Consider the following 13,200-nt stretch of genomic DNA (forward strand, 5'->3'; position numbering starts at 1 on the left):
GGGAAGGGAAGGGAAGGGAAGGGAAGGGAAGGGAAGGAACTATGAATCAGTTTTAAATAGATTTTGTTTTAATACCTTATGGTATTGCTAGGTACATGAAGATGTAGTGGTTTGCCTGAGTATGATGACAGGTTTTTTGTCATTTTTTTCTGTCTACTTTTGGAAATATACCAGCAACCTCGAATGGCAACACACAATGGGCACGGCTGACTGTTCTGAGAAAGGAAACCACCTAGTTTTACATGGATATAAAGAGGTCTCATAATTCATGAAGGCTATTTAATGTAGAGAGTAGAACTTTCTGGTTTGGGAGTGTGAGAAGACTTGATGTGTTTCTGGGTCTTCAAATGAAGGCTACACATAAACGTACACACACAGAGGTGAATGAACGTAACAATGAATGAGAGAAAAGCACAAAGCAGGTGAGCAGGTGCTCTCTAGTGTTAAAAGCGGTGATCAAACAGATGATGGCAATTACAAGAAGGGGAAAGGCAGACTGACTTCAAAATTACCGAAAACAATTTTAACCCTGGCACAAGTAAGAGGAAGAGCCGGTAGAACTCCATTTATACACATCTACTCCGGGTGAAGCACTCCCAGGAGCCTGCCTACCCAAAAAGTGCCCAAACCTACTTGTTGACTATTCCTCTGCCAAAGAATCCATTTTAACGTGAGCCCTTAAAATAAAGCAACCCGTCAGCTAAATCGTCCTACTTTTCCTTTACTCTGTCCATCACCGACTTCGCAAGTGCACCAGGCGCTGAAGCCTTCCCGAGACGCTCTGGCCCAGAAACGCAGAAGCAAAGACGTGACACTGCCTGCCTGCCTCCCGCGGGGCTGGGGATGGAGAATGGGCGATTGGGAACGCTTCTTCCACGGGCAGCGGGGGGGGGAAAGGGAGGGCGGGGAGGCCGAGCCAGCCCTTTACCCCCCCGCCGGCCCTTCCCGCAGCTTCGGAGGCCAGCCCGCCTTCATACCTTCCCTCCCTCCTGCCAGTGGAGCGGGGTCGCCCAGCTTAGCCTGTCACGGGCTACTCCGTGCCGCTCGCACCGAAGCCGATCCGAGGCGCTGCAGGAAGCGGCCGCGGCTCCGCGCAGGCAGAGCCCGCCCCGGACGCTCCGCAGGGAGCGGCGGCCGCTCCGAGCCCCTCGAAGCGAGCGGCGGGACCTCCGCACCTCTGCCCCCCACCGCCTGGATTACTCGGCGGATCGTTCAAAAACTAAATGGTGTGATATTCTGGGTTTGAGGGGTTTTGGTGGGGTTTTTTTCCCCCTTAAGAAGGATGACCTATGCCACCTGTGGATCGTACACTTGTTTTCTCCCTGAGAAACACTGTCTGCCTTTCAACTGAAAATACCATGCTCCAGGAAAGCTTTGGAGTTCTTTTATCTTATACTTACGGATACATATTTGCTTATATTACCCTAGGTAGAAAATTACTAACAATCTTAATAACAGTGTGACATAAGGGAAGCAACTTTTCTAATCCTCAGATCTGCTTTTTAGAGATCCGCTTTAGTTTTATTTACATTTTAAAACATTTCCCCCAATAACGTCTCAAAAGGAGAAAGGTAAATCCTGTTAAAGACTCGGCCCGTTATTACTGCAAATTGTCGAAGCCACGGCAGCCCTGGAGAATTTTTTTTTCAATAAGAAGCGGCAAACGGGGTATGTGTCATATGTGTCTATTTGTGTGCTTTTGCGTGTTATGAAGAGTCGTCTAAATTCTCGGCTCTCCCCTGGGTAGACCCTTCTTGCAATGTATTTTAAAAATAAAATGCACTATAGGCTCTTACTGAACTAAAAAGGAAAAAAAATAGGAAGAAAGAAAATTGGGATAAGGGGGAAAGAAGCGACTATAACTCACGCGAACAGTTCACCTTTTAGTCCAGGTATTATGGGAGACCGTTGGATAACATTGTTAATAAAAGTAACGACTGAAATATTAAAAGAAACCTCAGGGAAGGAGCTTCCATAAACAATCCGCGGCAAGTGCTCGGGAGCACTGGAGAATTCATTGCCACAGCGCCCCCTCCCACACGCGGCTTGAACTAACGATCTTATCCCGAAGATGGGCAAAGAAAACTTCTTTCTTTTCCTTTCTCATTTGCTGTTTTCACCGCTCTTCACTTTAATCCCCCTGAGCAGCTCCCAGGCAGAACGGCTCGCCCAGCTCACCCCGTCTCACCTCGTTCTCACAGGTCGCTTCTGCAAAGCACCTCGCTCAGAAAGAGTCTTATAAACTGGGTTTCTTTTACTAGAAAACCGGACAACTCCGCTTGCACAGTACGCGTGTGTCATTTGTTATTTTTAAATACAATGGTCTATTATTTAACGTCGTTGTCTCCGGGAGATGGTGGCGGTCCCCCATTTCATGAGCGAAAGGAGAAAGCATTCCCAGACCATTGTGTGGTTATGTCACAGGAAACTGTTTCAACTGCGCATTGTGTTACATCTCCAAACCCCACCAAGTTCCACTTTGCTCTGCTTGAAAAGTTGCTGTGACCGGTGTCACGACAATTGGGCAATTGGCATTGTGCGGGTGACAGGCGTGTGCGCCTCTCCGGGCCGCAGGGAGCCCTCCCGGGGAGGGAAACCTCTCCTTCACCCCAATGAGGCTTGTATTTTAATTTTATTCGTCTTCTTCTTCTTCTTTTACTTGTGCAAAACCGACGGGAGCGTGGTCCGGAGTGAATGGCCTCCGGGCAGGCGCCCGAGCGCCAGGCAGAGGAAGCAGGAGTCCCGTCCCCACAGACGGGGCTTTCAACTTCACCCGCCCGAAAACTTCAGTCTCTGTCACCAGTGCAAGGAGATGTAGCTGATAAATGACAAAACGCAAAACCTTGCCTCCCAGGACAGCAATGAGCGATAGCAGGGCGAGGGGGTTTCTCTATACTACCTTCTTAGCTCTGCTGGAGCAAACTGAATTAAAGAAGGCAAGGCGACATCGCCGCTTAAAATCTGGGAAAGGTAAACTCTGAACTAATGAATAGATTATTAAAATAAAAAAACACAGTGTGTAAAGTCTTAATGTCTCTGGGTAGGCATGTTAATTTGCCACAGTTACTGCCAATAAAAAGTGCATGTAATACTATTCTGGTGTTTAACAGTGCAAGTTAGACGGCTTTGTATTAGTAACGGGTAGTACTATGGGAAAATTAGATTTCGGCGGTGGAGCCAGGCAAATGAAAAACCTCTTCCCCGCGAAAGGCATTCAAATCAAACAGAGATAACTCCGAGAAGAAGTTGAATAGAGACACGTACACTGATCACTGTGTAGAAACGTTATTGACACGGTTTTCTGGTTTGTGTGTCACAAAGCCTTCGCCAGCTATATTTAAATGACCCCAGTAGCTATTCGTTCCCCACATTGTGCAGAGTCAAATTAGTCGTGTACTCGTAATAAAATGCATACCGGCTCCTTGCAGTGGCTAAATCCATTCCTTTCTGAAGCCATATAAAAATTATGCAAATGAAATCAACGCAAAAACTTGTCTTTGAAATGATAATGTTTTACTCCATTAATCTCTGATTGCGAAATTAACCCTGTTTCTGTATATAAAACAATATTTTTGGACTGCATAAATTAAAACATCGGAAATATAATCTGTTGCTCTATGTGACTGGAGGAAGGGGAGTAATGTCCCTGATTTAAACATTCCTTACACCAAAATCACAAAAATATATTCCCATAGACGAAAGGCGTGCAGATGGAGGCAAAACCAGCACCTACATTTTACACGGACGGCCACGTACACTTAACGTGTATAACATATGTCTATGCGTGTAGATATGTATGGAGATTTGTATCTCTCGTGTGTGCGTGTGTGTCTGTGCGTATCTACACACACTCTGAACTGAATTACATCAATTCTCCTGGGATCACGGTATTTATTTAAGTGCTCTTCCCAGGTCATAACTGTAACACTCACTTAATAGCATTAATCCCCTGTTATAATGTAAACACAACGGCCATTGTATTCCCAATCTGTATTGTTCCACTAATTATTAAAGAGGAGGAACTAAAAGCAATCAATTCACGAAGATAAACACCGCTTCTGCTGGAAAAAAGGACAGCTTCCCAAATAAAAATGCAGGGAGTATAGCACATTTTGCAAGGCGTGCAGGTTGGCTTAGAGAGATTCATGTATGACTTTATAATGTTATAATTAATTTTGCATTCTCGGCTCTCCAGCTGCTGCTCCGTTCAGAAGCAGAGCTCATATACTTAGAAATCGGTCTGCGGAACACAGGAATTGACTATTCAGATGTAGTCGCATGATATCGATTATTCCATAGAAATACTGAAATATGAATGTGTTTTATATAAAGCCCTTGTTTTTAGAGTTTCTATTTTTATTTAATATATGCGCATTAATCACTAAGCAGGGAAGCAAATGTCTTTTCTGTGAGCTGTTGCACTGAGTTTACCAGTTGTTTATCACTTTCTTATCAGGAATTCGGGAGTTAATGACAAGAAATACCTGTTGGTGTTAACCTCCTCCCCCTCACCTGCTTTTTTAAGGATTGCCTTTTTCTACAGGCCACTTGATAGATCTGGATAAGAATTAATCCGGTATGTCTGGTGGCCAGATCTCTACTGCTGCTTATAGCGGCAGGGGTAAGCTGGTATGTGGGTTTCACGGAAGAGGAGGAAAGTAAAGGAAAGAAATAAAAACTGAGATAGAAAAAGAAAACTGAAAGCTGCGATTGCTTCAGACACTGTACACGTCCCGAGGCTTGACCGTATTTCCATCACGGCATTTTCCCCGCTGTGCGCGCCAAGCTATTGAAACAGCTTCTCCAAGTGTATTTTTTTTATCAGCTACATGTTTAATTGATTAACAATAGGCTACCCTGCATACCCGCAATTTTTCAGCTGCTGCCATCTCCCCTCCTGCCAGTGGCCAACCGATTCCCTGGCGTGGTCTCCATCTGACCTGACTGACACTACTTGAGGTACTCCGCAAAGAACTCGGCTGTAAACCTCAAGCGACTTCATTTGGTTAAATATGGAACAAGTGCTTACTCATATAAATTGGAAAAATAAAACACAGTTTGATTAAGTTGATTTGCAGGGGGTTGGTTGTTTTGGGGTATTTATTTTTTGGGCGCCTAAACAGTTTTGTTGAGCCCATTACGGGTTTACCAGCCACAACAGGTTGCAGATGAAGGGCTTGTGGGAAGTGCGGTGGCTTCCACACCTGCAGCCCCGTCCCCACCTGCTGGAAGGACCTGATCCTGCTCCGCACGGACAGCAGCGGCGTTGGGGGGCCCAGGTGCGGACCAGGGTGCTCGGAGCGGCCTAGCACTCCTCGGCGCCCCGGCGGCGGTGGTGGGATGGGCAGGGCCCAACGCCGTGCCCCGGGGCTGTCGGAGTACTGGGAGACGGGAGCCCTGGGCTCCACCGCGGGGGTGGGGTCATGGACACAGGGGACCGTCGGCACCGTGCCTCGTCCCGGGAGGCAAAGGACAGAGCTTCAGTGCGGTCAGCTCGCCGCCAGTTTTTGAAGGGTTTCTCTCGACTAATCATTAAATAAATGCAAGTGCAAAAATATGTGTGTATTTATGCTTGCACTGAGAAGAGCGGTGCCTTCGTCTCACTCTCCCGCGCCCGGGCCGGAGCAGCGCTGCCAACGGCTCGAAGCTGATAGTGTCCAGGGCTGAAGGGAGGGGGCAGAAGAAATTAATTTCATCGAGACCGTATTCTAGGAGATTTATATGATCTGCAAAAAGGGGGAAAGGGGAGGGGGGGAGAAGACAGCTAGCCCCCTTGAAGGAGTCACTCAGGCCTCTTCTCCACGCTCCAGCCCAGAAAGAATAGAAATGAAAGAAAGATGAGGGGATTTTTTTCCCCCTTCATGTGCAAACGCGTTCCATGACCAGATCTTGACTGTTTGTGGCAACTTATAAAACTGTAAAGCTCTCGCTGCCAGGAACAGAGCGATCCTGAATCTGCTGATTTGAGCAGTTGCTCTTCTCCCTACCATATAGGGCAGTACTTTTACCAAGTGCTCGCTCTCCCTTGCGCACTTCTCAGTTCCCCCGCGCCTGGCCCTCCGCGCATACACGCATGCAAATGCACACATCTAACACGCGTGTGCGTGCGTACAGCGCTTCCCCGAGTGCGTGAGGGGATGCAGAAATCTACCATGCACATTCCTTTCTGCTCTCCGTGTGGATACAGAACGAGGGAGAAAGGGTGTACTGGAGAGTGTGCGAAAGAGTATTCATGGCTCCGTGAGTCCGGAGAGGAGCTGATGAGCAGTATCATCGCTTGGCTTCAGCAGCATGCTCGCAGTCGGAGAGGCTGGCTTGCATTACAAAGCCTGGTTTCGTTGCCTGCCCGCCTTCGTTGCCCGCCTGCCTGCCGTCCGCGGGAGGAGACGGAGTCGGGGCCGGAGCGGGAGGGGGCGGGCCCGCCACGCTATGCAGATGAGCGGCGGTGACGGACAGCTCTGTTTTCCAATGTCCCTCAGAAACTCGAGTGCTGCTTCCCTCAACTCTTCACTCCAGACTCTATACTTCCCCCAAAATACAGACTTGCAGGCGCTCTGGGATCTGGCTGGCTAACTGGGAGAACTCCATATGCAGCAGCCACTTTTTTGATTTCGGGGGCTCGCTTCTCTCTCTCCCTCTCTCTCGCTCCCCCTCTCCCCTTCTGTTTCTTTCCCTTTCTCACTCTCTTTCTATTAATCCTCTCCTCTTCCATCTCTCCCAGATGCCCTTCCCCTCCCGAATAGCTTTCTGACCTCTCTATTAATTTGCCCTTTGGGGGGAGTGAGGGTGTCTTTTTTTTTTCCCCCTCCTGTTTGTTTTTATTCTGATCTGGTGCGCATGGGGGGGAGCATAAAACAACTCTGATTCTCTACATAACTGCACAGAGCCAACCGAGGAGAGACAGAGAGAGAGAGAGAGAGAGAGAGAGAGAGAGGGAGGGGGGGAAAAAGAGGGGGGGGGGGAGGAGGCGGGGGGGGGGGGGGGGGGGGGGGGGGGGGGGGGGGGGGGAGAGAGGGAGAGCACGAAAGCAGCGCCAGGAGCAGCGGCAGCAGCAGGGCCGGTCACCCTCGCCCCCTCCCTGCTCCTGTGCACGCCAGTGCAAGCCATGTCCTATCCTCAGGGTTACCTCTACCAGCCCCCCGGCTCGCTGGCTCTGTACTCCTGCCCGGCGTACGGGGCGTCGGCGCTGGCGGCCCCCAGGAGCGAGGAGCTGGCCAGGTCTTCGTCGGGATCGGCGTTCAGCCCTTACCCGGGATCGGCAGCTTTCACCGCTCAGGCGGCGGCCACAGGCTTCACCAGCCCGCTCCAGTACTCCACAGACCCCGCCACGGGATTCCCCTCCTACATGGTAACTACCGAAGAGAAACCCTCTCCTTCTTCATTAGCATCCGCATTCTCATCCTCATCATCTTCAGCCTTTCTCCTCACACACTCACCATCAGACCCCGACACCACGCCGCACAACCGGGCGCCCCGCAGTGCCTCCTCCTCCGCGCATCGCGCTGTACAGCCCTGCAACCCGGCCGGGGCCGAGCGGAGCGGAACGGAGGCGAGCGGAGCGGAGCGGCGGGCCGGGGCCGGGGCCGGGTCGGGGCGCCGCTTCGCGACCCAGCCAAGCGCGGTGCCGGCGGGCCTGGGTCCCAGGCTCTCCGCGCGGTTTGAGAAGCCGGGAGGGCGCCTTGATTAAGGAAATACGGATCGTCTCACTCAGTTGGGTTGGAGACTTTCATTCTCCCCCCTGGTTTCCATGCGTATGTCTACCGTCCTCCACTCACTCTTCTCTTTTTTATTTTATTTTTAATATATATGTATTCTTTTCACTGTGATAGCATAGGGGAGGGCTTCTTTTTCTCTTTCTTCCTTTTTTTTCCTCTCTTTTTTCTCTTTCTTTTTAAGTCGGTGTTTAGAGGAGCTGGGGGCTTTATCCCCGTGTGGTTTTATTTACTTTCAGTGTGTTTTGTGCTAATGGTTTAACTGGATTTTGGGAATGAAAAGGAGCATCTGTTTGCGATCTGTGAGCTTCGCTTAAGCCCAAGATGGTTGTAGTGGCCGCAGTTTCGGATTTCACTTTCTTATTATTAGTTTAAGGAGCATTTGCAATTGCGTGTTGTGTGTATTCTGTGCATAAAGTATATAAATAAAACCATAAACAATATAAATAAACTGCACGTCTAGATGGTTATATAGTTTTATAAACACACACGCACACAGAGAGTCAGACACGTATCTAGTCCGTACACACAAAGACTTGTGCCCGGAATTTGAGACAAGAGCCGCTGCCTATATCCTGGGAGAGGATGGTAGCGGGGTAGTTTGCTTTCCCTGCAAAGTGACAGGGAAACTACTTGCTTTCCATCTGTAAAATACAGTCCATAAATTGTCGTGCAGTCTTTATTCGAGGTGATATAAAAGATCTGAGGGTCTCACTTGCTTGTTTTTCCTGCTGAGAAGCAGTAGGCGAGTGGCTGGAAGTTGCAGCGAGGTTATGAACTATGCGGGATACTGGGTGATGTTGAGTCTGTGACTCCCCGGTCTGCGGGGTTCAGAGACATGCTGAAAGTTAGCGAGTTTCTTAGCGATATCTTTAACTTTTCTTGCATTATGCAGACTTAAATAAGCGCAATTTAAACGTTAAAGAGCGAATTAAAATGCTAATTACATCGCATTTGAACAATTCGAAACGGTGCATATCTTCTGATTTGCAAATTGGATTTGCAATGCATTAGTGCAGTGAATTGCTAAGTGGCGGCTTTGTTGTATTTTCTATAGCTAAAAAGGAAACATCTTTTGAACCTTTGAGAGAAATGTAGATATCAAGACACTACCTGTAGGGCCTTTAAAATGTCTACGCGGTTCGAAAATTATATTGGGAAATGTTCAATTACGAGGAGCTGAAATTAGTCAGAAAGATTAAAACATCGCCGATTTTAGGCGCATGTGTCTATGTGCTGGGCGGAGGAAGGGAGGGGGGGTCGTAACTTAATGGCCTTTGGGTGCTGCTTCTCCCCCTCATAGAATATGGATACAAGACACCATCCCGGGGAAATACAAATATAACCGCCGATCTCGCCTTGACAACTCACTAATGGCTATCAGCAATAACAAATTGCCAACCCCACCGTTTTGTTCTGTCTAGGGCTCCCCTTACGACGCCCATACGACGGGGATGACCGGAGCCATCAGCTACCACCCGTACGGCAGCCCTGCCTACCCCTACCAGCTCAACGACCCCGCGTACAGGAAAAACGCCACCCGCGACGCCACGGCCACGCTGAAGGCCTGGCTGCAGGAACACCGCAAGAACCCCTACCCCACCAAGGGTGAAAAGATCATGCTGGCCATCATCACCAAGATGACCCTCACTCAGGTCTCCACCTGGTTCGCCAACGCACGCCGGCGGCTCAAGAAGGAAAACAAGATGACCTGGGCCCCGCGGAACAAGAGCGAGGATGAGGACGACGATGAAGGTGATGGGCCGAGGAATAAGGAGGAGAGTCCCGAGAAGATGCCCGAGAGCAACGAAACCTCCGCAGAGGACGAAGGTAGGCGCGGGGTGACCGCGGCCCCGGCGGTGTTGCCCCATCCCGCCCCGTCGAGTTCCCCCAGGAGCAGGGCAGTGGTAGGGGAGGGGGCACGGCGTTTAACAAAAGAGCCCCCCAGACCTTTCCCGTCCCGTCTCCCCCGGCTTTTTCGGGAGCTTGTCGCCGCGCAGTGCCGGTGGCCGAGGCGGGCGGGGGGCGGCGGGCGGAGGTGCCGCGGCGGACGGCGGCATCTTGGGGGGGCAAGCGGGGAGGTGCTGAGGATGCCGCGGCGGACTCAGCCCGTGGGGATGGATGATCGTCGGAATGGGAAAAGGCCGAGATGGCTAGAGTCTGCCTGCCCGCCGCGGTGGCGCGGTGGTGGCCTGGCTCGCCCCTCTCCTGCTCTGTTTTGCCGCCTCTCCTGACTGCCTCTCTGTGCCCGGCGGGCCCCCGCAGGGATCAGCTTGCAAGTCGACTCCCTGACGGACCACTCCTGCTCCGCGGAGTCGGACGGCGAGAAGCTGCCATGCCGAGCGGGAGACCCCCTCTGCGAGTCGGGCTCGGAGTGCAAGGACAAGTACGAGGACATCGAGGAAGAGGAAGAGGATGAGGAGGAGGAGGACGAGGAGGACATCGAGGAGGATGACGGCGGCGGAGGGGAGCGCGACCCACCGGCCAAGCCCGCCACCTCCTCGCCGCTGGCGGCCGTGGAGGCCCCGCTCCTCGGCCACCCGCACGCCGACGCCGCCCGCAGCGCCAGCAAGGCGGCGCTGGGCCCCCGCGCCTCCCCCGGCCCCCCGACGCCGGCCAGCAAGCCCAAGCTCTGGTCGCTGGCCGAAATCGCCACCTCGGACCTCAAGAGTCAGACCCTGGGCCAAGGCTGCCAGCCTGGCCCCCTCTCCTCGGCCACCCCCGCCTCCGTCCCGCACAGCGCTGCCTACTCCCCCTCCTCCCTCCTGGGGAGGCATATTTATTACACCTCACCTTTTTATAGCAATTATACAAACTATGGGAACTTTAATGCTCTCCAGAGCCAGGGAATCCTGAGATACAACTCCGCGGCAGTGGCTTCAAACGAGGGACTAAGTCAGACTGTCCTAAACGCCAGCTCTGTCCACAAACAGAGCAGTGACTCTTTGAAAACGATCACTAACCAGCTAGAACAACATTACAGGCCCTCTAGCTATGACTCTAAGAAAGGTAGGTGACTTGTTTCTGCCTCTTTCTTCCCCTTTCTCCCTCGTTCTCCTTCCCCGACCAGTACACGTCCCCTTATGCACTGTAAATACTGAAACCTTCTCTGAAGAAAACAGCGAGCGCACTGCCACCGCTGCCAGAGCGAAGACGGGCACTCATATAATCTGGGGATTAAAAACGGCATGTCGCCGTCGTATCAGTACCAGCCTCTAAGAACCGAGAGAGGAAATGTAAAAGGCGACTCTTAGATCAGTCTTACACGCTGCAGACACGGCTTTAAAAAGTCACTTTTAAAAAAAAAAAAAATCCTTTTAAAAGGAAAACTACACGCAAAGCTATCCAGAGAGCACTGGTGTCATTGCCTGTATTTTTTTTTTCCTGACAAACTGGTTTGGCTCTCTTTGTTTCCAGTATTCTCACGGGGTTTTTTCAGCTTTGAGTTCAGATAATTGCTGACCTTGGACGTGAAATTACGTGGACCGTGACATTTTTTAAGTGTTTGCTTTTTTGTTTATTTTGTTTGTTTGTTTTTCTGAAAAAGTTTTACACTAATATAGTTGTCAGCTTATTCTAACAAAATACTCGAGATACAGGCAATTATGAAATATTGGCCAGACTTTTAAACCACCTAGCTACAAATTCTGCACCAGTGAGGGTTGGGACCTACACAGACTGTATAATCTAGTTAGCTGGCTGTGTCCTGTGACTAACTGACGGTTATATTTTGACAGATCCCACTGAAGTCTGCACAGTAGGAGTACAACCATACCTATAGAAGTGCAATCACACAGCAATGCAAGTAAGTGAGAACATTTTCTATTACACTGATCATTTGGCATCAAGTCTGAGACATGCTGCACAGTTCTAGACTTGCTTAACGTTAATTTATTGCTTCATTACTTACGAGTCTGATTACAAAGTAAGACACTATTTTTCTGCTGTTTTTTTAAGCCTCTTATTACGACTTTTCTTTCTCAAGTTTGTCTTAATTTTCAAGTCAGGTTAGTCAGTTCCCTTACTTTGCATACTCTTCGCTTGTGTAAGACAAAGCCGTAGGGACTATTTAAACGTTATGGAAAGAAATCTTAAAAAAAAACCCCAAAACACCTTTGAAAGTATTGTTATTTAAAAACAAAGCGCTCGTGCTCACGTGGCAGAGCTAAAATTGTACATTCTGAGTGGGGCTTCATGCAGTGACTGCGTATTTAATATAAAAAGGAACAACTGTTAGAGACCAACATGCATCCTAAGCAAGGTATGTTATCTGTGACTAGCCTCTTGCCTATCTAGCAAAGGCGTTCTGAATACTTTCGCTATTTAGAGCTAAAAAAACAGCAACAAAATCACCTTGCTGATATTTTTCAATTACCTCTTTTTATTAGAAGAAATTAGATGAATAAAATTTTTGCCTTGCTTCCTTGCCCCCCCCACCCCCCAGCCGTTTAATGGTGTTAGAGTGTAATTCAAGGATTTTTGGATGATCTGGTTTTTTCCTTGGTCCACAGGTAGGTGTCACAATTGCTTTGAAAAAAGTCAGCAAGCCATCATCTCTCCCCGAGCTAATATATATAACAAATCTCTAAATCCGGATCACATCTGGTGCCACTGTATAAAAGAAGACCACAGAGCACTATTAAATCTTCAGAATCTAATTATTGAACCAGAATTTTGTTGGACATATGTAAGTTCGCTGGTATAGTATAGTTTCCCCAATGTATGTGTGACTTTTGAAAACAGATCTGTTTTTCTCAGGATATCTTGAATTGATCACTTCATTGCCACGGTATCTATTCGATAGGTGTGCTAGGATTTATTGTAAAATTATTTGTAAAAGATGTATACAGTAGAGATAATAAAGATGTGATTGGAGAACTTGAGTCCTTACAAAGTGGAAACAAATTTGATATTTATTTTTGTAATGATATAAAGCTTCTAGTAATTTATGCAAGTTGTATTGCAATGGAATCTGAACTTTTTGTAAATAAATTTTGCCCCGTTTTTATTTGAAACATTGATGGTTATACAATCTTCGGTTGTTTAACAAGAATTCTTTACTAATTTATATCTCTAATTGTAAATAAAACCAGACTAGTCTGCAACAACATTGTGTTTTTCGTTCATTTCCCTTAAAATATTAATTTATTATTTAGAAAATGAGGAAAGCTCTAATTTCACCAGTAGAGCATAGACCATAAAATGAGTAAGCAATTTAAACACGTTGCAAAGATATGCTTTGCATAAATTAATTCCTTCTGAGTTGTTCCATTATACTTAAACTTTAAATTCACATATAGGTGCAAATAGGCATTTGTATATATACATGAATATGCGTAGAGAGGGTGATGTGAATATATGCATGTTTCCTATAAACTATTTATATAGGGTGTGAAGTGGCTCTTTATTTGAGTTAGCATTCTTTAAATCCACAATTTGTTTAAAAAAAATTAGTCAACTGTGACTTATTTCTAATTTCTTTGTTTCT

General features: G+C 48.3%; 1 protein-coding gene across 1 annotated transcript; it reads left to right on the forward strand.

The window, feature by feature from the left end:
* The first annotated feature begins 7,025 nt into the window (after positions 1 to 7,025).
* IRX2 (iroquois homeobox 2) lies at positions 7,026 to 12,806 on the forward strand. Its single transcript, XM_017813168.1, has 5 exons — positions 7,026 to 7,348; positions 9,137 to 9,542; positions 9,978 to 10,721; positions 11,450 to 11,517; positions 12,224 to 12,806. The coding sequence occupies exons 1-4, from the start codon at positions 7,106 to 7,108 to the stop codon at positions 11,491 to 11,493; spliced, it is 1,437 nt and encodes a 478-aa protein (XP_017668657.1). The 5' UTR covers positions 7,026 to 7,105; the 3' UTR covers positions 11,494 to 11,517; positions 12,224 to 12,806.
* Positions 12,807 to 13,200: the final 394 nt, after the last annotated feature.

Source organism: Lepidothrix coronata, unplaced genomic scaffold, assembly GCF_001604755.1.
Source record: "Lepidothrix coronata isolate B3197 unplaced genomic scaffold, Lepidothrix_coronata-1.0 Scaffold40, whole genome shotgun sequence".
Classification (NCBI taxonomy): Eukaryota; Metazoa; Chordata; class Aves; order Passeriformes; family Pipridae; genus Lepidothrix; species Lepidothrix coronata.

What these genes read in the sequence shown, in the direction of transcription:
- IRX2 (XM_017813168.1), top strand. Translation starts at nt 7,106, where the DNA reads ATGTCCTATCCTCAGGGTTACCTCTACCAGCCCCCCGGCTCGCTGGCT. An exon ending in CGGGATTCCCCTCCTACATG is followed by an intron (nt 7,349 to 9,136) that starts GTAACTACCGAA and finishes TGTTCTGTCTAG; the next exon opens with GGCTCCCCTTACGACGCCCA. An exon ending in TAGCTATGACTCTAAGAAAG is followed by an intron (nt 10,722 to 11,449) that starts GTAGGTGACTTG and finishes ATATTTTGACAG; the next exon opens with ATCCCACTGAAGTCTGCACA.